The sequence below is a fragment of the Eptatretus burgeri genome, chromosome 2, assembly GCF_056783735.1.
Source record: "Eptatretus burgeri isolate ZD-2024b chromosome 2, Ebu_testis_v1, whole genome shotgun sequence".
Taxonomy (NCBI): Eukaryota; Metazoa; Chordata; class Myxini; order Myxiniformes; family Myxinidae; genus Eptatretus; species Eptatretus burgeri.
Genome location: NC_140962.1, coordinates 63983103 through 64008467, shown reverse-complemented (window position 1 = coordinate 64008467; position 25365 = coordinate 63983103). Strand labels below are relative to the sequence as shown.

General features: G+C 43.4%; 1 protein-coding gene across 2 annotated transcripts in view; it reads left to right on the top strand.

Annotated features, from left to right (window-relative positions):
* The window catches only part of BRF1 (BRF1 general transcription factor IIIB subunit), a 91872-nt gene that overhangs the window by 13940 nt on the left and 52567 nt on the right, over window positions 1–25365 (top strand). For both annotated transcript variants that reach the window (XM_085869545.1, XM_085869544.1), the window contains exons 6-10: window positions 13596–13745; window positions 14109–14202; window positions 14361–14487; window positions 16577–16619; window positions 19675–19767. In XM_085869545.1, the coding sequence (XP_085725671.1) occupies window positions 13596–13745; window positions 14109–14202; window positions 14361–14487; window positions 16577–16619; window positions 19675–19767 (507 nt within the window). The remainder of the gene's footprint in view (window positions 1–13595; window positions 13746–14108; window positions 14203–14360; window positions 14488–16576; window positions 16620–19674; window positions 19768–25365) is intronic.

Genomic DNA, 25365 nt, shown 5'->3' with positions numbered 1-25365 from the left:
AGGAGCTCTGTAGTTCTGTCAGAGTGATCATTGGGTTCTTGGTCACCTCCCTCACCAAGGTCCATCTTGCCCAGTTGCTCAGTTTCGTCTGACGGCCATCTCTAAGAAAAGTCTGGGTAGTTCCATATTCTTTCCATTTCCTAATGATGGATCTCACTGTGCTCTTGGGAACTTTCAACACTCTAGAAATTGTTTTTTTACACTTTCCCACCGATGGTAGTTGAACAACATGATTACTATTGATGTTAGAGTACAGTAATACAGCTTATTGAAAGTCAATATTTGCTAAAAATTTTATTCCAGAAGCATTTTGTTTATTATTAACAACCCAGCTTTGATTTTAGTAATATGCACACTTAGTCACCAAAAAAATGACATTAATATGTTTTATGTTCTCAGGGATCAGATGTTAGTTACATTGTTTTTTTATTTTCAAGTTGCAAAATGCAGTTGTGATTGAATCTTGAATGATACACCGCCTTAAAGACCAAGCCGAGAGCGAGATATAATGTCGTAATGACCTCCCAGATGTAACGTCGTGGTATATTCAGAAATAAGTTACAAGTGTTGTTAATTTATTAGATAGAGCCTTCCGTAATACAATGGCTATGCAGTGTTGCCGATATGCATAATACAGTGGACTTCGTAGCTCAACCTCTTGGGACACCATATATATGTATGTATGTATGTATGTATGTATATGTATGTATGTATGTATATGTATGTATGTATGTATATGTATATATATATATATATATATATATATATATATATATATATATATATATATATATATATATATATATTGTTGCGGAGCCGGAGTCGGGGGCGAAGACCACGAGTGGTGAACTACCTTGGGTTCCCACCAGATTCACCGGAATCGCAGACGAACAATTTTGTAACGTGGCGGGTCGCTAGTCAACTGCGAATGCCAATAACTCGACCACGTGACTTGGGGTCCTCCGTCTAATACCATATACCTAAAGGTCACGTGATCTAATTACCGGGAAACACACCCTCGATAGTTACTTGCTTAAACCGGATCACCTTTCCAGATCAGATGCAGCTGAGCGGAACTGCCATGCACGTACTGCCTCAGAAATAGATTGTTGGGAATAGCATTCCAGCTAAACTAGTGTGCTGGCAGCGCTGGACCAATGAAAGAAAACTCAAAAACGAGCTGGGAACATTTCCATACAGTGTATTTATTTACACCAAAGCGAGGAAAAGTATGTGACACAGTGAATGGGATTTTATTTTATGTGCAGCAGCTGATAGCAAGGAATTCGTGGGGTGCGGCAAAAGACAACAACTTACAAAAGTGGACACAGAGCAGGATTATCCCGACCATCTTCCTCAATGTGACTTAATCTAGGACAGACACACACACACACACACACACACACACACACACACACACACACACACACACACACACACACACACACACACACACACACACACACACACACACACACACACGAAGAGGAGTTGATGAAGAGAAAAGGGAGAGAAGATGAGGCTAACAGTCTCTCAATACCTTGCACGATTGCCCGACCGTGCCAGCAATACGATTTTGGGGGAATGCTCCGCTGGGCGATACCTCCGTGACAGCTGGCGCGTCGGCTCTTGCTTTGTGGCACTCTTGCAGCTTGCGTCGGTCCAGAGAATGAAACGCTACCGTCGGGCAGAACGGAAGGACTTGGGTGGAGTCAGAAGCCAATGGGTGGACGGAGGCGGATTCTGAAGCAAGTCGGCGGAGAAGGGTGGTGAGGTGGTGAAGAAGGGCAGAGTCAGCAGGTGAATTGATAAAGAAGGACAGAGTCAGCAGGTGAATTGGTAAAGAAGGATGGAGTCAGCAGGTGAACTGGTAAAGAAGGATGGAGTCAGCAGGTGAATTGGTAAAGAAGGGTGGAGCCAGCAGGCGAATGTGAAGGTTGTCGATCCCAAGCCAGACAGAACGAGCCGACAGGAATGAAGACAGGAACGACGAGCAGGAACGATACACTCTTGCGGCTCCGTGGCCCGTCCTTTTATAGATCCCGTGGTGCGGGCGGAGTGACCCGAAGCGATGTGTCATCATCCGAATCGGGTGCTCTGATTGGGCCCCGACCAGCACATCGGCTGGCCGCCATGACCGAAAGCTGCTCCACTTTACTTCCGGCCAGATGGTTCCAAGCTGCGGAATTGTCTCACTCCGAATCCCATGCTATGAATTGCCTTGCACCGAACCCCGTGATATGAATTGCCTTGCACCAAACCCCGTAACATGAATCGCCTTGCACCGAATCCCGTGACATGACTCGCCTTGCACTGAACCCCGTGACATGAATCGCCATGCACCGAACCCTGTGACATGAATCGCCTTGCCCGGAACCCCATGATATGAATCTCCTTGCACCGAACTCCGTGATATGAATCGCCTTGCACGGAACCCCGTGATATGAATCGCCTTGGACCGAACCCCGTGACATGAATCGCCTTACACCGAACCCTGTGACATGAATCGCCTTGCACCGAACCCCGTGACATGAATCGCCTTGCATGGAACCCCGTGATATGAATCGCCTTGCACCGAACCCCTTGACATGAATCGCCTTGCACCGAACCCGGTGATATGAATCTCCTTGCACCGAACCCCGTGATATGAATCGCCTTGGACCGAACCCCGTGACATGAATCGCCTTGCACCAAACCCCGTGACATGAATCGCCTTGGACCGAACCCCGTGACATGAATCTCCTTCCACCGAACCCCGTGATATGAATCGCCTTGGACCGAACCCCGTGACATGAATCGCCTTGCACCAAACCCCGTGACATGAATTGCCTTGCACCGAACCCCATGACATGAATCGCCTTGCAACGGACCCCGTGACATGAATCGCCTTGCAACGGACCCCGTGACATGAATCGCCTTGCACCGGACCCCGTGACATGAATGGCCTTGCACCGAACCCCGTGATATGAATCGCCTTGCACCGAACCCCGTGATATGAATCGCCTTGCACCGAACCCCGTGATATGAATCGCCTTGCACCGAGCCCCGTGATATGAATCACCTTGCACCGAACCCCATGATATGAATCACCTTGCACCGAACCCCGTGATATGAATCACCTTGCACCGAACTCCGTGCCGTGCCTCGGCGACACGCGGTTGGCGCTGGTCAATGTGCCTACTCCGTGGTGTGCCATGCGGCCCGAGCGATCCGGCCGCACAGCATGCCTCTGCCTGGTAGCAACTGCATCGAGGCGGAGGTGCAAGAGGATGTCTGCCATCCGCGGGAGACATTTGTGGCCGTCGTGGTGAGCGACGACCCACAGTAAGATGTTATTGTAACCTCATGCGCAAACCCGACCAAAGATTTGTTATTCGTGCCCCATTCCGGACGATGATATAGTATCTCGAGCTGTGCGCGAGTCCGCCATTGTACACGTGGTCAGCGTGCGGATCCACCCGCCATCGAGCATGCCCCTTACACGTGGCCATTTATCAAAGGCAGTGTCATGTGCATGGTGCCAGCTCTGATCTGTGTCAGGGAATCGAGGGAAATGATTGGATATAATTATGAGATCTCGATTCGGATTGAAGAAGAGTATGCCACGTGCAATACTGTATGTTGTTTGCATTTGGTGTGTTGGTTACGCCTCTAATTACCTGAACAGTGGGGGGTCATCATGCTGCACGTGCTCCATGCAGTGCTGGCGTTTATTGTTGGCTTCTACTGCTGCCCTTGGTCTTCTGTGAGGACACATTCTTACACGAAGGGCGCGGCTGTGGTTTTTACCGATGGGTGTCCGAGCGGAGTGCCTGCCGGCTCATGCGAGGACCCCTTGCTTGGATTTACCTCAGGAATAGATAAAAAGAATAGGAATGAGGTTCAGAGATTTAATCAGACCTTGCTATGAGATTTACACAACGTACTGTCCCGTTCGACCCACTGCACAAGAAGGTGGGGACTATCTGAACGTACATTAATGAGGTAACTGACTGGGGACCACTGTATGTTGGTTAGCTGCTGCGGGGGATCTCAGCCTATGACACGTTCATTACTCATCTAATTTCAGTGTATCATAAGTGGAGATGCTAACTTTAACATAATGATCACACAAATTGGGCTCCGTGTGTTAACTGTTTGCAGCATGTGAGCAGCTACAAGAATATGACGATTAATGGTCAATTTTTCCACTTTGGTTTATATGTTCCAGATCCCCTCACTCAATGTTTGTCTTCAATTTAGAATCATAAACTCTGCATCTTAGCATTGTCTAGCAACACAGTTGAATGTAAATATTTATTTTATAACCTTTGATCTGTGTGCGCGCGTGCGTGCGTGCGTGCGTTTCCCCTCCATTACTCCATAACTCCAAAACCATGAAACCAAGCAGCCCAAACCTTTTGCATGCGTACTAAAGGAACTCCGAGGGAGTGCATGAATCTCACACTACGTCTCTCCGAAAGGACCGTTTGGAAACCCATTTACTTTCTCAACAATCCTCTGGAAGAAGTCCTTTCATTCAAGCTTCTGAGTCTCACTATCTGCCATGATATTTCCTGGGAAAGCCACATTTCCAACCTGGTCTCCAAAGCCAGTCGCCAACTGGGCATCCTCCATCGTGCAAAGTCCTTCCTTGGTACACCTGATCTACTGACCACATACAACGCTTTCGTCCGCAACCTGATGGAGTAATGCTCTCCCCTTTGGGCTGGTGCTCCCGCCTTTTAACTTTCTCGGCTTCACGCTGTCGAAACCAAGGCATTTAGGATCATTGTTGTCTCCTGTGATGAGGCTGAGTCTTTGGGTCTCTCACTCTCTCACCGCAGGCAGGTCAGTGGTCTTTGTCTTCCAGGATCTCCTCTCCAGCCTCGCCCCTCCCGCCTGCTCTGCCTGAGATTTTTTTCACTTTTCGAACTCATGTCATTGAATGACTGATCTTCTTACCTATGAATCGCTGTATACATACATCTCTTTTGTAGATGCTGTAGTTTTCAAATTATGAGTTTGGGGCAGTTTCATGCATTATATTGTCATGGATCTGGTGGTTAAGGTTAATTCCCCCGACCCAATTGTCGTGGACCGGCGGTTAACACCGACCAGGCCGGATCACCGAGCAGTTTTCTTGGAGGCGAACACGTGATCCTCGGAGATTAATAGCGTGTGCGGGACGGTTAACAATTAGGACGTACCAGAGGCGTTCACCAGGACGCCAGCACAAGGGCTTTATACTCGAAACTACAACAGATACAAGCAACTTCAATAAATATGTGTTTTTAATGAAAATCAAATATTTACAATAGTAATAATTCAAGGTGTTATCATAAAAACACAATGTGAGGTAAACGAAATCTAATTTCCTATTTGAGGCCCTTCCGCACTCGGACACAAAAACGGACAAGGGGAACAGAATATATGAAAGAAAAGGCCTCCCTTTCTCCCGACATTTAGCTTCGGGTCCAGAAGTGATCTTTTAGAACTTGACGATCGAATCGCATCGCCTCTCATGGCGGGAAACACACAGGAGGCAATTTGAAGACGGTACTCGTCATAAGGGCTAACGAACTGCGGTGTAGCTTCTTCTCATGAGTGGATATGCCGAACGTTCCTCTTTCGCACCCGGTCTGTTCACAATGATGGCCCACACGACGAGATGATTTCTGAGACCCCGTGATCAGGCCATGAGAAATGCTCTCCTTGCCTCCTCAGAAACGTACACATTTCACAGCTCAGATGAACAGTCAATGGCTGGCGTCTTGCTCCAGCACGTGGGTAAATTCACACAGCACGAACATGAGAATCGTGCAGTCTTCTTCGTCCTGTGAGAAGCAACCATAATGCCCTGCTCTTCCAACCGCCATCTCCTCAGTTACGTCACACTCTCGACTGCGTTCGTCACACCCAAAAGTCAACCAAACAAAACCATCTCCACTTCCTCCTCGCTTCTGACATCATGCCCATTAATCATCCACCTCCATGCGTGGCTTGTTGGCACGAAATCGGAAAGGCGGGGATTTTGCCTGCTCGGCACGTTTGGCTCGCTTGTTTTTTTATTTTATTTTAAGGATGTGATTCCTGTTATTGCTGGCTTGAAATGCAAAAATGTAGGAAAAGGTCACAGGGGGTAATCACACACTGGGACAAATTAGTTTTTGACCCTACCTAATTAACACACCTTAACCCCCCCCCCCCAATCCACGTGTGGTGAGAAGCAACACTCAAGCTCACAGTTTCCCTACTAAATTCACATTGAGACGTCTACCACATGTCCATGAACCAAGCAACTCTATACAATCCCATCTTTCCTATGAAATTCTTCAATCTACCCTCTCAACCAGAACACACTGATGTGATTTTTCCATGATTGCCTTTCACAGATGAATTCATCTATGTACAGTAATCAGTCTGTCTTTAGTTTTGAAAATCAGAGATTGTGGACTACTTAAGTGTCAATCTGGAATGAAATCTGAAAATTTAAACAAATTAGTAATTGTTATAACTTAGCGTATTTACTTTAAGCAAGGCTATGATCCCTCCTTCTCCCGAGTTTATGCCAGTTTTTGTTTTTATGTTGATTAAGGTGCTGGGGTGTGTCCCATTGCCAATAATCTTGCTATTACTTGCAAGTAAAGTCAGTTGTTCCTTACCAACCGTTTCATTTGAGTGCTTCATTGAGTGCTTCAGCCACTTGACATCTCTCCCGCTCTACAAGCTACTTGGTAATGGAACACCCCTGTTTCACCATTTCTCTTACCTTCCATTTGCTTTATTTGTCATGACTTTGTTGCTCAACTTTGATTGGGATTCTTCGATATTAGTTCGTTACGGTACATGGGTAGTGTGTTAATTCATGGGCAAAAGTACTAAACACAACAAAATATACATGCTGTTCTCCTTTGTAATAACTGGTCGATAGATCAAAGTGCAAAGTTCAGGGCCCACCCGTCTGCAGGCCCCGTGGTGTCGTGTCGTGCAGTGCTTTGGTGTCATCTCATGTGGAATTATTGTTATTATTATTATTATTTTTTACACGAGATCACATTGTTTCCCCTTCTTGTGTGATCTGCTTTCATCTATAATCTCTATTTCTCCCTCCCTCCTCTCTCTCTGTCCCCTCATTGTTCCCTCCCCACCCCCCTTCCTAAGAAAGTGAGGCACTCTTCTCCCACACCTCTCTCTTTTTCTTTTTCTCTTTCTCTTTCTCTCTCTTTCTCTCTTTCTCTCTCTTTCCCCCCCCCCTTTCTCTCTCTTCCCCCCTTTCTCTCTCTCCCCCTTTGTCTCTCTTTCCCCCTTTCTCTCTCTTTCCCCCCTTTCTCTCTCTTTCCCCCCCTTTCTCTCTCTTTCCCCCCTTTCTCTCTCTTTCCCCCCCTTTCTCTCTCTTTCCCCCTTTCTCTCTCTTTCCCCCTTTCTCTCTCTTTCCCCCCTTTCTCTCTCTTTCCCCCCTTTCTCTCTCTTTCCCCCTTTCTCTCTCTTTCCCCCCTTTCTCTCTCTTTCCCCCCTTTCTCTCTCCCCCCTTTCTCTCTTTCCCCCTTTCTCTCTTTCCCCCTTTCTCTCTCTCCCCCTTTCTCTCTCTTTCCCCCTTTCTCTCTCTTTCCCCCTTTCTCTCTCTTTCCCCCCTTTCTCTCTCTTTCCCCCCTTTCTCTCTCTTTCCCCCTTTCTCTCTCTTTCCCCCTTTCTCTCTCTTTCCCCCCTTTCTCTCTCTTTCCCCCCTTTCTCTCTCTTTCCCCCCTTTCTCTCTCTTTCCCCCCTTTCTCTCTTTCCCCCTTTCTCTCTTTCCCCCCTTTCTCTCTCTTTCCCCCTTTCTCTCTATTTCCCCCTTTCTCTCTCTTCCCCCTTTCTCTCTCTTCCTCCCTTTCTCTCTCTTTCCCCCCTTTCTCTCTCTTTCCCCCCTTTTTCTCTCTCTTCCCCCCTTTCTCTCTCTTCCCCCCCTTTCTCTCTCTCTTCCCCCCTTTTCTCTCTCTTCCCCCCTTTTTCTCTCTCTTCCCCCTTTTTCTCTCTCTTCCCCCCCTTTTTCTCTCTCTTCCCCCCTTTTTCTCTCTCTTACCCCCCTTTTTCTCTCTCTTACCCCCTTTTTCTCTCTCTTCCCCCTTTTTCTCTCTCTTACCCCCCCTTTTCTCTCTCTCTTCCCCCCTTTTTCTCTCTCTTCCCCCCTTTTTCTCTCTCTTCCCCCCTTTTTCTCTCTCTTCCCCCTTTTTCTCTCTCTTCCCCCCTTTTTCTCTCTCTTCCCCCCCTTTTTCTCTCTCTTCCCCCCTTTTTCTCTCTCTCTTCCCCCCTTTTTCTCTCTCTTCCCCCTTTTTCTCTCTCTTCCCCCTTTTTCTCTGTCTTCCCCCCTTTTTCTCTCTCTTCCCCCCTTTTTCTCTCCTCTCCCCTGTCTTGGTATTCCCATCAGCGAAATGACAGGTGGTATATACTAATATATATATATATATATATATATATATATATATATATATATATATATATATATATATATATATATATATATATATATATATATATATATATATATATATATTGTTGTGGGCCGGCGGGGTCGGGTGAGAAGACGTCTTGGTGGGGGAAGTCGATTCCCACACGACTCCCCTGAATTGTAGGCCGTCGCTCACGGATAATTCTGTGACGCGGTGGGTCGCTTAACCGACCGTGGACGCCAATAACTCAACTGCGTGACCTAGTGTCCTCCCGCCTATGGGTTAATCGGGTTACCTAATTAACAACGCGGTTTAACCACCGGGGAACCATGCCCTCGGTACGCCTTGTCCGAACCGGAATACTCTACCGGATCGGATGCAGCCGAGCGACACTCCAAAGAACATACCAGCTAAAAGGAACATACCGTTGGGAATAAAGACCCGACTATACTTGGATTCGAACCATGCTGGACCATTGAGAGAAAAGACAAAGGCGAGCTGGGAACATTTCTAATGATGATTATTTATTTTCAGCAAGCGAGGAAAAGCATCTGGCACAACAAAGATTTATTGGGTATGTAACGCAATCGAAAGAGGAGAGAGGTGAAGGGTGCAACAATAATGCAAGCAACTTACTAAGCAGACACAGTGCAGACTTGACGCGAAATTATTATCAGTAACAACAATAAGGATCTTGTCCAGGCTTACTTAACAGACAGGTGCCAGCACACTCAGACACACACACACACACACACACACACACACACACACACACACACACACACACACACACACACACACACACACACACACACACACACACACACACACACACACACACAGAAACCCCAATGAAAAGGGACTTTTGCAACCAGGGAGGGAGGGGTGTTGAGGTTATATCTTTCGGTACCTGGGCGTTTCGGGGGGAGGGATGCTCCATGGTGTGGTACCTGACAACAGTCACGTTGTTCTGGCCATAGCCGCACGTGTGGAGATCGAGTTCCGAAGGAGGAGCTTGAGTGGAGAAGGGAGGAGCCCAAAGGGCGAGGGTGAAGCAGTAGGCGGGACCAGGCAGGAGGCGGTTCGTCGAGGCGAGACATGGGCAGAGTCAAGAAGCAGGAACACTCCGCGTGAAGAACACCAACACCGAACACACACACCTCTCAATTCTCGACCTACACGGAGGATTTCTCTGTGTTTTATAGAGCCTGGAGCTCGGGGGAGGGGCCATGCCAAATCCAACGTCATCACCCGAGTCGGGCATTCCGATTGGCTCCGACCCCCCACATGGCCCGCCAGCCTGGGCCAGGCTTCGGGTCGACGCTGGTGCAGCCTGCCCACCTTACTGCGTGACTCGCTGCACATGTCTGGTTTCGGGTAGACGCTGTTGCAGCCTGCCCACCTTACTGCATGACTCGCTGCACATGTCTGGTTTCGGGGAGACGTTGGTGCACGGTTATGGTAGACGAGACAAGACGAGGGGGGGAAGCGAGGCAGAAGGCACCGTTGATCGTCACGCTGTGGTAAACGAGTCGAGGGGCAAGCAAGGCAGATTTACCTCAGAAAAGAAAAGGTGGGATTGAAATAATGGGGAAAATGATTTGATAACCTAACTATTAGCCCATTGCAACGCACTCCCTTGTCTTCCCACTAAACAAAAGGAAGGGGGTCTATCTACACGTATATTAATGGCATTACTGTCTCGGGACACCTGTCTGGTGTATGCATGCGTTTCCGAGAACCGTAACTATATGTATGTATGTATATATATATATATATATATATATATATATATATATATATATATATATATATATATATATATATATATATATATATATATATATACATACATACATACATACATACATACATACATACATACACACACACACACACACACTGTGGGGAGAACAAGTATTTGATACACTGCCCATTTTGCAGGTTTTCCCACTTACAAAGCACGTAGAGGTCTGTAGTTTTCATCATAGGTACACTTCAACTGTGAATGATGGAATCTTCAACAAAAATCCTGAAAATCACATTGTATGATTTTTAAATAATTAATTTGCATTTTATTGCATGAAATAAGTATTTGATACATCAGAAAAACAGAACTTAATATTTGGTACAGAAACCTTTGTTTGCAATTACAGAGATCAGACGTTTCCTGTAGTTCTTAACCAGGTTTGCACAGACTGCAGCAGGGATTTTGGCCCACTCTTCCATACAGATCTTCTCCAGATCCTTCAGGTTTTGGGGCTGTCGCTGGGCAACACAGACTTTCAGCTCCCCCCAAAGATTTTCCATTGGGTTCAGGTCTGGAGACTGGCTCGGTCACTCCAGGACCTTGAGATGCTTCTTCTGGAGCCACTCCTTAGTTGCCCTGGCTGTGTGTTTCGGGTCGTTGTCATGCTGGAAGACCCAGCCACGCCCCATCTTCAATGCTCTTGTTGAGGGAAGGAGGTTGTTGGCCAAGATCTCGCGATACATGGCCCCATCCATCCTTCCCTCAATACGGTGCAGTCGTCCTGTCCCCTTTGCAGAAAAGCATCCCCAAAGAATGATGTTTCCACCACCATGCTTCACGGTTGGGATGGTGTTCTTGGGGTTGTACTCATCCTTCTTCTTCCTCCAAACACGGCGAGTGGAGTTTAAACCAAAAAGCTCTATTTTGGTCTCATCAGACCACATGACCTTTTCCCATTCCTCCTCTGGATCATCCAGATGGTCATTGGCAAACTTCAGACGGGCCTGGACATGCGCTGGCTTGAGCAGAGGGACCTTGCGTGCGCTGCAGGATTTTAATCCATGACGGCGTAGTGTGTTAATTATGGTTTTCTTTGATACTGTGGTCCCAGCTCTCTTCAGGTCATTGACCAGGTCCTGCCATGTAGTTCTGGGCTGATCCCTCACCTCTCATTATCATTGAGGCTCCACGAGGTGAGATCTTGCATGGAGCCCCAGACTGAGGGAATGTGACTGTTATCTTGAACTTCTTCCATTTTCTAATAATTGTGCCAACAGTTGTTGCCTTCTCACGAAGCTGCTTGCCTATTGTCCTGTAGCCCATCCCAGCCTTGTGCAAGTCTACAATTTTGTCCCTGATGTCCTCAGACAGCTCTCTGGTCTTGCCCATTTTGGTGAGGTTAGAGTCTGATTGATTGAGTGTGGACAGCTGTCTTTTATGCAGATAACGAGTTCAAACTGGTGCAGTTAATGCAGGTAATGAGTGGAGAATGGGAGGGCTTCTTAAAGACAAAACTAACAGGTCTGTGAGAGCTGGAATTCTTACTGCTTGGTAGGTGATCAAATACTTATTTCATGCAATAAAATGAAAATTAATTATTTAAAAATCATACAATGCGATTTTCAGAATTTTTGTTTTAGATTCCGTCGTTCACAGTTGAAGTGTACCTCTGATAAAAATTACAGACCTCTACGTGCTTTGTAAGTGGGAAAACCTGCAAAATCGGCAGTGTATCAAATACTTGTTCTCCCGTGTGTGTGTGTGTGTGTGTGTGTGTGTGTGTGTGTGTGTGTGTGTGTGTGTGTGTGTGTGTGTGTGTGTGTGTGTGTGTGTGTGTATTGATATATCTTCTTCTTTCGGCTGCTCCCTTTCGGGGTCGCCACAGCGGATCATCCGTATGATCCGCATAGTGATTTGGCACATGTTTTACGCCGGATGCCCTTCCTGACACAACCCTGGTCGCCTCTTTCGACACAGGGATATGGTACACCTATTTTAACCGGAGTGTACACCGGCCCAGTACACTGGTACTCATTTCGCCGACCTCGGAAGGATGACAGGCTGAGTCAACCCCCTGGTGTATTAATTCAGTGGTCCAACGGGGCTTGAACTCAGGACCTTTTGGATCCCAAGCTGCTGCCCTAACCACTGCGCCAACACCAGGATATATATATATATATATATATATATATATATATATATATATATATATATATATATATATATATATATATATATATATATATATATATATATATATATATATATATATATATATATATATATATATATATATATATATATATATATATATATATATATATATATATTTAATATATATATATATATATTTAATATATATATATATATATTTAATATATATATATATATATATATATATATTTAATATATATATATATATATATATATATATATATATATATATATATATATATATATATATATATATATATATATGTTAGATTGACAACAACTCTGGAAGTCATGCATTGGCATACTGATTTGACATGCATGAGACCTTAATCAGCTGTTTACTGGATGCTAGCATTGTTTGGAACATCATATGTGACTCAGAAGTGCTCTTTCATGTCAAGCTCATTGCCAAAATGTTCAATGTTTGTTTCATTCAAGGTAATTATTTTACCGAATAACCTACCTTTTGGTTTTTGGCAGGCACTACATTATACACTATTATTCTCTTTTTAATAGTTTTGTTTACATTTCAATCCATTTTTATGTGCAGTGATCATGGATGTTTCCCAAGCATTGTCTAAGTTCTGCACAGTAAGCTGTCCACCAACCAGGCCTCCCCCTCTTGATTTCCTCATATATTCCATCTCTGCATACAAGCTGAATTTTGTCCTCTGCCATGCTTTCTCTTCTCTTTGGTGTTTGATTGAAACATTCATTGGACATTTCGTCATCTGGCTTTTCATGGCATCATCGTAGGTTCTGCACTCTTTCTGGTAAATGTTGATGACCAAATCTATTAATGGCTTTACCTCAAATATAACCAATGGTTCATGTCATATCTGGCTGACATGAGTCAGTCACAAATCAAATTGTATACACAAGTGGTTGCAGCATCCGCTGCCTTGATTATCAATATTTAACACTCTGCCTTAAAAAATATCACTACTCGCCTCGTTTACTGTACATGCTAATGTAAAATTTTGTGTGCCAAGATCGTTTTAGATTATATTTTTTACTATCTTTGCTCAATAGTCACTTGGTGAAACATTCGTAAAATATAATGTTCTCTTATTGGTCGAGAGTGAGGATCACTGTGACTTGGAGTGCTGGTTTTCAAAATGGCGAGCTATGATTATGTTTGAGCAAGAAAACATGACATTTCTATGAAGGGGTGGGGGTGCTTTACGATGGCAATATTACATTCCATGCCATTTTGTTTTCAGACCCTTGCCTTTATATTCCACGTTTCGCACACATGCTTGAGTTTGGAGACAAGACCCATGAGGTGTCCATGACTGCGCTGCGACTTGTGGCTCGCATGAAACGTGACTGGATGCACACAGGGCGCAGGCCGTCAGGCCTGTGTGGGGCAGGTTTGCATTGGCGCATTCAACACAGTTCTTTCTGGATTTTTATGTCACTTTTTTTTTTTTGTCATTCAAGTGCTTAAATACCATTTTTCTCCTGGCTCATTGCAATCAGATAATTTTTTCCTAATTGAAACCGATATGTCTGTCAGAGCCATTTGATTACGGAGCAGCATTTGCTCTTTCATGTATCTCATAATTCCGTTAACATGTCCTTTTGTTTTTTTTTGGTATGAGCTGGAAATTTGCACGACTATGCTCAGTTTTTTTCCTTTGTTTTTATGCAGAAAATCATATTTTGCAATGCTTGAGTGTTATACTGTATGAGCTGATAGTATCATGGCCTGCACTTTTCGTACATGTCCTTAGCTCTGCTGGTTGCCGCGCGAATGCACGATTTTCGACGTACGGTCAAGGAGATTCTCAGTGTCGTGAAAGTGTGCGAGGCGACTTTGAGGAAAAGGTTGCTTTTTGTTCGCTTTCTGGAAGAGTAATTCTGTTGTCTACGTGATCTGTTATACTCGTATGTTCTCTTCTAGCGTGTATTGCCTTTTTTTCTCTGAACAATGAAATAACTTTTAAGTTGTATCACGCCGGAACGTAATTTATCAATTACACCAGGTTGGTGGAATTTGAAGACACGCCTACCAGCCAGCTAACCATCGATGAATTCATGAGGATCGATCTGGAGAAGGAATGTGACCCACCCTCATTTATTAATGGCAAGCGGAAGAGCAAGTTGCAGCAGGTGTGTCTGCATTTGCCTTGTCGTAGGCACTGTCAGAAGTGCTCATTTTGGCAACATTACTTGTAATGAAAAAGGTTATTGGATTTGATACATCGGCTTATGTCACTACGTCAACACAGCTCCAAAAAAAAAAAAAATACATACCTGCCAACCTTTTTGGAATGAAAATCGGTAGATTTTTGCGCGACGCAGGGGCATGCCCCCCCCCCCGGGAATTTTTTTAAATAAAAATTTAAAAAACATTTTCATTAAGGGCGTGCTTTTGACAGCGTTCGCGTTTTTCACGTGTTTGTTCGTTTTAATGTGAGTGGCAATATCTCCGTAGCCGCTGTGAGACAGATATATCAGTCCTGCACAGCTCACAGAACGCATGCTTCGTACCTTTCCGCGATGCCTTGATCCACGAATGTTCTTTTGTCCACTCGTCCTTGAAAACATTGTCGTACCGCAAAGGTGGCTTTTTCTTTTTCAGGCGTGTCCATTGTGATTGTTGTGAAAGCATCCACGCGAAAAATGGCTTTGTTGTTGTCCACTCGACCATGCGACGCGAGCGACACCAGGCGGTTACGCGCGTCTGCTATCACTAAACTAAGGGCGGATAATCAGATCTAACGATAGCAGACGCGTGTTACGGTGTACACGCGCACATAGACGACGGAAAAATGTAAACTGCAAGGTACTGTACAGTATCGTATTCTGTAACTCGGATAAAAAAAAAATTTCCCTGAATTTTAAAAACCGGTAGATTAAGCATGTAAAATTGGTAGCCGGTAGATAGCCTTGAAAATCGATAGTCTACCGGCTAAATCGGTAGGGTTGGCAGGTATGAAAATATACTAACATGAGTTCTTTATATGAAGTGATATTAGTGCATTACCAGCTTATCAGCAGCCTCACAATCGGTGTAGTACAAGTGATAAACAAGCTCAGATATCTAGCTTTTGTTGACCTTTTGGCCTATGTTGACCTCAAAAATAATTGGTGGTTGAAGTCAGTGAGCTGACATGAAAATCCCGTCCAAGTTTCAAGTCCGAGAAATCGTCGCATTCAGGGTTTGCCAGGAGTTAGAATAGCACACGGTATGCAGAACAAGACTTCATACATTCTGCTTCTCTCACGAAGCCCAACACCTCACTCTGCTTACTCCTTACTATGACATATATTGGTGTTATTCTTGTTGGGCACATCTTAATTTTAAAATGTTTTCTAGTTGAGGGACCCCTTGTGCAGTTGTACCATTTAAAACATTTATTTGAGTCGAAAAGGTATATAAATAATATATTTGTCTGGTTCGGTAAATGCTCAAGTCACCCACACCACATCCTACCTGTTTGAATAAAATGAGATTCAATTTTTCTTGAGTCTTAAAATATTGGCATAATCAGACTGATTTGGAGGGAGGGTCAGGGTGAGGAGGTATATCATTTTTAAAGGGCTTTTGCCATTATGGTAGTTGCCAACATGTATTGTAACAGACAGCATACTTTATGATTCATCATCTTGCCAATGGAGCACTGGAGGGTAATGTGTAGTCTAACCTCCTCAAGCTGGCATAAAACAGAAATTTGTCACAACAGCTCCAGCATATATGGCTACGGACCTCCGGCAGTGAAGAATTGAGCCTTCGCTTCACTTGGCAGTCCTACCTTGCCTTTTGAATTGTCCTAGTCTACCGGCCATTTAGATGCAGTAATCCGAGACTGTATTTGTCTTTCATGGCTCGGTCGCAGGCAGTTCTTGCATTTCTCCAATGGCTATTTGCAACATATCAGGAGAAAATTAAATATGCCTGCAATAAGAAAAGAAAATGAAAGTGTACTTGAACCTGCAAAATTGATAAACCTGTTTAGCTTACACGTCATATGAAAAGTTTTCAAACGTGCAAGAACAGTGATGGTTTCAACCTGTTTTCATTTTCATTTATGACACCAATAATGCCGTCACCTTCAAATGTAACATTGCAAACCGCATTCCTTTCGAGTGTATGGATATATTTATCTCTAATAATAACTGAAATGAATTGATCACTGAGACCTGTGGCAAACCAGTGTGCCTAAACTCTTTTGCAAGTGCCTCACTGTGTCTGTAGATGGAGATAGATGTCTCACTGGAAGACCTGGAAGAATATGAAGGTGATTCTTCTCATGACCCCCCTTACCCTAGTCATACCATAAAAGTGAAGTTGAAAATTGTCACAAGTAATGTGGAGCATTATAAAATTTGGTCTAAGTACTGTACTAGCACATAATTTCTTGCTTCGGAATGTCATTTGGAGTTCTTTTGCTTATCCAAGAGAGTTGGAGAGCTTTGGAAGAGGATGGAAATGGGAGTGTAATGGTGAAATTTGTACAATATTTAATAATTGCTTTTCAGAGAAATAGAATGTGTGTGTCTATGTCTGTGTCTGTCTGTCTCTCTCTATCTCTATCTCTCTCTATCTCTATCTCTCTATCTCTCTATCTCTCTCTCTCTCTCTCTCTCTCTCTCTCTCTCTCTCTCTCTCTCTATCTCTCTCTATCTCTCTATCTCTCTCTATCTCTCTCTATCTCTCTCTATCTCTCTCTATCTCTCTCTATCTCTCTCTATCTCTCTCTATCTCTCTCTCTCTCTCTCTCTCTCTCTCTCTCTCTCTCTATCTCTCTCTCAATCTCTCTCTCTCTATCTCTCTCTATCTCTCTCTATCTCTCTCTATCTCTCTCTATCTCTCTCTATCTCTCTCTATCTCTCTCTATCTCTCTCTATCTCTCTCTATCTCTCTCTATCTCTCTCTAGCTCTCTCTATCTCTCTGTCTCTCTGTCTCTCTGTCTCTCTCTCTCTCACCCCCTCTCTCTACCCCTCTGTCTCTCTCTCTCTCTCTCTCTCTCTCTCTCTCTCTCTCTCTCTCTCTCTCTCTCTCTCTCTCTCTCTCTCTCTCTCTCTCTCTCTCTCTCTCTCATCTCTCTAATCTCTTTGGACAATCTTTTGTCTGCAAAGTCAGAGTCTGCTCATTGTTTTAAAGAGTTTCCAGGAAACTTTGAAAGTTTCATGGCAAATGGTCAAATGGTCTTTTTTGCCATTGAATATGAACATATTAGTTTTCAATATACAAGAAAACAAACACGACATATTAACCAAAGATTTTCATGCTGTACTTCTCAAGGTTGAATCGCAGCAAGGGACCACGAAGTGAGAGAGCATGTATATAAAGGCTTGCATATGTCAGATTGACACTGATTGGTTCATCAGTTATGATGTCAATGGTAATCTGAGCCACCATTGGTTAGCCCACAGTCATCAGTATCTCTGGCTCCGATTGGCTGGAGCGGAGTACAGGGCGGTGACTCACCATTTGCACCAACGATTTGGAGTTAGGGGGGATGCGACGCCCCCAAGGCGGATTACTCACCATTTGCATGCATACCTTGGATAGCGGTCGGAGCAACAGCATCGATGTTTCCATGTTGAAAGAGAATGAGAAAATGTACAAATTCCTTTTGATGACACAACACAGGGTCCATGGAAAGGATGAAGGTTGCTTCCAACATACGTAGATGTGAAACACTCTGACCTCAGCTCAATATCTGAAACATATCTGCGTTGTACTGGTCTGCACAGATGGGGTTGGCAACTAAGTGCCATGCAGTGGCTGGAGTACAATAAGTGGCCGACGGTCCTTGAACATTCCTGCATGCTGGCACTGGTTGTGTCCTAACTCTCAAGTTATTTTCTCGAATCGCCGGAGAGACATGCTGTTTGAGACAATCAGCCAACCTTTGGGTTGTACGGCCCACATACCGAGCTTCACATCGGCACTTCAAGTCATCGATGACATTGCCAATTTGTGAGGTGGACAGAACATCCTTGTTGACTGGTGAGTACACGACTTGATACTCTCCTTTCAGTGCTCAAGTTTACCTGCAAGATGGAATCTTCAAACACTTTACCATTTTTGGACGTTTTGGTCAAAAAATCTGCACATGGTTTCACTACATCCATCCACCAGAAGCCTACTTTCACTGGGCAGTATACTTGTTGGGATTCCTACAGCTCCACAAGATACAAAATTGACTTTATCAACATCCTTGTGAACAGGGCTCAGAGGATTTGCTCAACTTGTAATCTTCCTGCTGAAATTGAGAAAATCATGAATATACGAGATTGTCGTAACCATGAGAATGGTTACCCGGAGTACATAATTAAGAGATATGTGAACAAGTTTTAAATATGACAAATTATTGCAAGGTTGATCCTGAAAAATGTCCAGTCCATGTCAGGATGCCGTGGAAAGAACGATCACCAAGAAGCTTTGAAGAACAAATCAAACGCGATATCACACATACCTGGCTGTACAACCTCGAGTTATCTTTACCCCTTGCCGTTTGCTTCCGTCAGTCAACAAGGATGTTCTGCCCACCTCACAAATCAGCAATGTTATCTATGAGTTTAAGTGCCGATGTGAATCTCGGTACGTGGGTTGTACAACCCAAAGGTTGGCTGACTGCATCAAACAGCATGTCTCTCTCGCGATTCGAGAAAAGAGCTTGAGAGTTAGGACACAACCAGTGCAAGCATGTCGGAACATTCAAGGACCGTCGGCCATTTCTTGTTCTGCCATTGCACGGCACTTAGTTGCCAACCCCATGTGTGCAGACTAGTACGACGCAGATATGTTTCAGATATTGAGCCGAGGTCGGAGTGTTTCACATCTACGTATGTTGGAAGCAGCCTTCATCCTTTCCATGGACCCTGTGTTGTCATCAAAAGGAATTTGTACGTTCTCTCATTCTCTTTGAACATGGAAACATCAAAGCTGTTGCTCCGACCGCTGTCCAAGGTATGCATGCAACTGGTGAGTCATCGTCCTTGGGGGCGTCACATCCCCCCTCACTCCAAGTTGTTGGTGTGAATGGGGAGTCACTGCCCTGTACTCCACTCCAGTCAATCGGAGCCAGAGATACTGATGACTGTAGGCTAAGCAATGGGGGCTCAGATTACCATTGACATCATAACTGATTAACCAATCACTGTCGATCTTGCATCGACAAGCTTATATATGCACGCTCTCTCACTTCCTGGTTCTCTTGCTGTGATTAAACTTTGAGGAGTGCAGCATGAAAAGCTTTTGTTCATATGTCATGTTTATTTTGTTGTATATTGAAGTTCTGTAGAACCAAACATCTGATCCAATATTCATTTTTGCATTCCAGATGAAATAACATGCTTCCAAAATGAGATTGAGATGGAGTTGGAGAACAGACGACCGAAGGTGCGCGGATTGTACGCAAAACTGCTGAAAGAAGGTCTGTGATGGTTTGAATGTTTGTAAACTTTCATCGTTTAGTTTTCTTTCTACATTTCAAATTGCATTTTGTATAGTTGGATTTTTTCCCCCTTTGGATTGGCAGGGTTGGAATTGCCTTATAATTTAGTTTATCCTATTTCCCATTTAAGAATTCGTGCTTGAGGGAAGAAAGGAAGAAGTATGCCAGATCGAGCAAAAACAAGAGATAATGTGCTTTCCTATATGCCTACCGATACAGAAGTTGCATATTTATATGGAAAAAATTGTTGCTGTACGATATACTTATCTGTGAAAATTATCACAAAGAATTGTAATGAAATGTTATTTGGTTGTTTAGTTTTTCTGTTTTTTAATAACCACGTTGGGCTTTTACATGAACCCACCATGCTTCCTGTCATTGGCCTCTTTGTCATTTGAGATTCGACCATCATCACAGCAGATGCATACAGAGAAATGTGTCTCAGTGAGATGTGTGCCCCCTTTATGAGGCTGCCCACTGTGTGCGCATGCGCACATCCGTCCATCCAGATGCAAATCCAGTGGGATCACTGTGGAAGCTTTTTCTCGCCACTTTAAGACAGAAAAACTTTCGTTCAATACAAGCTGTTTATTCAGTAAAATAAAAGACACTCCTGTATACAGGAGGAAGACCCCAGCCTGCGACATCGTTGCACGCTGAAGACTTAATTTTACAAAGGATATTGAGTGTATATATACAGTTTTACCAGGGTGTGTCTGGATAATAGATGGACCTTTGTGAACTTTGAAATTGCAACATAGAAGGGTAATTGGTCTGTTTTGGGGCTTGCTTATAGCCCTGGGAAAGTGTGTAGGGGGGAGATATTGCTGGTTCAGATGGTCATCAGATCGATAAGATTTTGGAAGGTTGTTTACGACTTCAGAGGAGTGTGTGCATTCTGCCCTCTCCTCGTTTTCTCAGCATATATTTATTAAATTATTTTTCAAAGCACTAAACTAAGTTAATTTGCATTTTTACATTATTATAAATTCAATTAATAATAATCCAGTTTCCACACCACACACTGTACAGAGCGTCGACGCTTCTGAAGCAGTCTCCTGGGCTATTTATTGGGCACAATCCTGGACGGGTCGTCACTCCGACGCAGGATACTCGAATGGCTCAATCCCAACAAGCTGTTACTCATTTTGCTGACCTCGGAACGATGACAGGCTGAGTTGACCCCACCTGCTATTAATTTAATGGCCGAGCGGGGTTTGAACTCATGACCTGAGGATCCCAAGCCCACCACCCCAACCATTAAGCCAACACCAGGCATGTCTGTCCATCCGTTGTCATAAAATTTTCAACAAACCTTTATTACGAGAATATGGAGAATAATAATAATTGGGTTAAAAGGTGAAAATCACGTAAAATCGTCAATTTTCATTTGATTGACTTGGAATTTCCGAGCACAAAAGAAATTTGAAATTGGAAATTTGTTTCTCATTTTGCTGACCTCGGAAGGATGACAGGCTGAGTCGACCTCACCTGCTATTAATTCAACGGCCGAGCGGCTCGGTTTATCAGAAATTTGATGAGGTTTGTCCAAAATACCGGAGTGTGGATTGGGCCCAAAAAAATAATCGCTTTTGTACTCGGAACATTTTACAGCGTACCGCTATGAAATAACAGAAATGGCTAGATCTTGTGGTTATCCACCACGATTGAGAGAAGATGCCATCTCCACGATTATGCAGAAAAAACAGCCATCGGTTGAAACTGCAACACCATCTCCACCCAGCTGCAGCCTATGTATGTATACGGACGATTTGAGTGGTGAATCAAGCACCTGTTACCATTGCCCGGCAGTTACCACAAGAGCACCTCAAACTAATAATCTATTCGTAGCACAAATTTCTACAAATCAAATGAATCACCGTCTATTTATAGTGGAGAGAATGTACTCTGGATGTGTGTATGTACGTATCATCATCAACTCCGAGAAGATTTGACCGAGGATGCTAAAACTTTTAGGGTCCTTCCCTCAAAGATCCCCCCCACAATCCCCCATCAACCATCACCCCCACAACACTCACATCATCCCACACTTACCCCCACTCCACGATCCCCCACAATCCCCCAAAATCCCCCATCAACCATCCCCCTCACACACAATATCCACCACCACACCCCCTTCCCCCATAGCACCACTCACCCTTCCCCCATAGCACCACTCCCCCCTCCAGTGGGGCATGACATCAACATATCATGAACACAACGGTGGGACACGACACGGACACAAATGGCATCCAGGGAAAGTATGAAACGGGACGATCCCTTAACTTACAAGACACCTGGTCAGCCTGCGATGGCCAGACAAAGCATTTCTCACCCATTTTGTCCGCAATGTCCGAGTATGCCTGAGCGGTGCCCATGCTGTCGGGCGATGACGGCTATTTCTGCTCTAGTAATATATGAACCAATTTATCAATGAATACAAAATCCCTCCTTTGTAAGTCGTCAATTGAATGGAAAAACAAAACCGACAGAGTTGACGTGAACATGCTACCATTGTTTTGATGTTTTTATCATTTCCATCTTCACTTCTGCCTTCTTCATCTGAATTTCCCGCACAAGGCTCAAAACGACAAGGCTCCACAACTCTCCCAAAAGCATTTCCATCAATAATTTTGTCTCCAATGGTTTCTTCAAAATCCCACTGATCAGTTTCAATGTAATGAGAACCTTCAGAGTTTCTATTGACGGTGGAATCCGTATCGACATCCGATCTGGCAGTGCACTGTTTCTCTATGTAAGCCGCCAATCAGATCAAGGTGTGTTCACAATGTGACGTTGCTGGCGAAATTGAAAATTTCGACACTCCAGGGCTTTTGTTTTTGTTTTTTTTGACACTTTGTGAGTGGCAATTTTTTTTTTTTAAATTCCCTTCAAATTACATCGTGATTCATGATTTTCAGAAAAAAAAAATTGCATTTGGCTCAAAAGGTCATTGTAACAAAATCGTTAACTTTCATCCGATTGACTTGAAGTTTGAACAATTTTCATATTGGGTCACTGAATTGGTTCAACAATCAAGAGTTAGAAGCTTATTGTTTTTGAGGTCCAAAGGTCAAGGTCATAGTGACTGATTTCGCAACTACAGGATTATGATCATTTGCTGGCTTGTTTGTTTGTCTGCCTGTATAGGCCATAACATTTTTACCATTTTAGCTTTTGTCATCAAATATTTCAACAAACCTTTATAATGAGAACATGGAGAAAACAAATTAATAATTTGGTGAAAATGTTAAAGGTCAGCATATCACATAAAATCATCAATTTTCATCCAATTGACCTTAAAGTTGAATTGTCACTTCAGCTTTTTATTTGTTTTCAAATTTTCAACAAACCTTGATTATGAGAATATGGAGAACACTCATTAATACATTTTACATATTTTTTTTGAGCTATTGTTTCTGTCAAGTTTGGTTCGAGAAAAAATAGGTGACGTGGATGGGCTTTGCATTTTAAGCTGCTTTCTCATTGGCACTCGTTACAGCAGCAGCTCATAACTCAGGAATGATCGTTTTTAGATCCTCGTCAGAGGATCTCTAAGTCTTACTCACGTTGTTGTTCTTGTTCTTCTTCTTGTGGACTTTTTTGTTTCACAGCCTACAGTTTTCATCGAAACTTCCTGAAACTTGGCATGTATAAGTAAAAATACCCTGCACAGACAGTAACCATCTCCGATTTTGAAAATTCCTCCTTGAAAAAAAGTTTTGACGTCATAATGTCTCCGCTAATGGAAATCGCCCAAAAATATTATCTCTGAAACTAGGAAAACTTTTTGAATTCTGTTTGCGGGAATGGAACGGGGCATGAGCAGAGATAATTTAACGCACAAATAATACATCATTATGACGTCATATCCGTTTTTATGACGTCATTCCTATTTTTTCACAATTTTGTTTCACAGTCCAGTTTTCATCGGATCTTCGTGAAAAGTGGCATGTATATGCATAAAGTCCATGCGCAGGCAGTAACCATCTCCGATTTAGAAAATTCTTCCTAGAAAAAAAAAAGTTATGACGTCATAATATCACCGCTGATGGAAATTGCCTATACCATTATCTCCGAAACTCGGGAGGCTTTTTGAATTCTGTTTGCGGGAATCAAACGGGGCATTTGCACAGATGATTTGACGCAAATCTGATGCATCACAATGACGTCGTATTCGTTTTATGACGTCATCACTATTTTCTGAAATATTGTTTCACAACCACGAGTTTTCATCAGAACATCTTGAAACTTGACATGTTCATGCAGAAAGCTCACACGCAGACAGTAACCATCTCAGATTGAGGAAATTCTTCCAAGAAAAAAGTTATGACGTCATAATATCGCAATGGAAATCGCATAATCAATTATCTCCGAAACAACGCAAGCTTTTTGAATACTTCAGATGGAATCGAATAGGGCATTAGAGATAATTTACCGCACACCTGATACATAACTGATAACTATGACGTCATCACGAAGAGGACGAGGATCTTAGCTCATTTGAGCTTGTTACCTCAGGCTGTGCACGTGCATTCTGCTCAACAGAGGCTTCATGCCAGACTCATGTAATCGATATCCTAGTGTGATAGCCATGCACCTATCGTAACGGCATCCTCGCCACACGTTCCTAGTTTCGACTGGAGGCGATAGCATGTTCTCAAATAGCGTTGAAGTGAAATGATTATATCAGTCATCATTTTATCCAAAAAGGTCTAAATCAGCAAAAATGGCCCAATACAATCAGGTTTTTGGAAAAAATAAAATACACATTCCAAGCATTAAGGCCTCATGTCTTGGTACTTTGTACCCTCACTGCAGGTATTATCACAGGGACTTTTCAATTGTTCACTCTGAGATTTTCAACATCAGACTGCAGTGTTGGAAAAAGAAAAACACCCATTTGAGAGAAAAGGTTTCTCTTAAGGTTTTTTTTCATCATTTCTACATAACCATCTGTACATAATCATTTATATATAATCATAATCATCCTGCCACCCACAACTCATAAAACAATTTTTTTCACAAAATAATCAATCATACCGAAAATGAAACAATTATAAGCAATTACTTAAAGTGAACTGGGCAAATAAGCACATATCAGCTTCAGTCAGTTAAAGCATTTCTGAACATTTTTTTTTAATCTCGTGTTACGACGTATAAATTTGGCTCAATGTGCGTATACACATCCTATCATATTGGACAGAGCACAGCTCTTGGGACTGTACAACTTTTGTTCAATATAAAATAACTGCATACATTAACAAGGTTATGAAGACATTTCCACCCTCTGAGCTCTCACGTAGCTGAGATCCACCCCCTTTACCTTTAGGCCAATGTTGATTCACTTGGACTTTTGTTTATACTCTTCACGAAGCATACATGCATAGTTACAAAAATAATAAGTAGTTGTACGCACTACTTTTAAGATTTTTTCAGCTTTGTACACACACCTGTCCTATTAAAGTGAGAGCTTTTGCATGTCGACAGTGTGTGGTTGTTTGGGACGTATACATAGCAGGTGCAGGATGTCGCCTTTAATTCCTTTGTTCATGAAAAACCCTTTGCCCTCCGAGG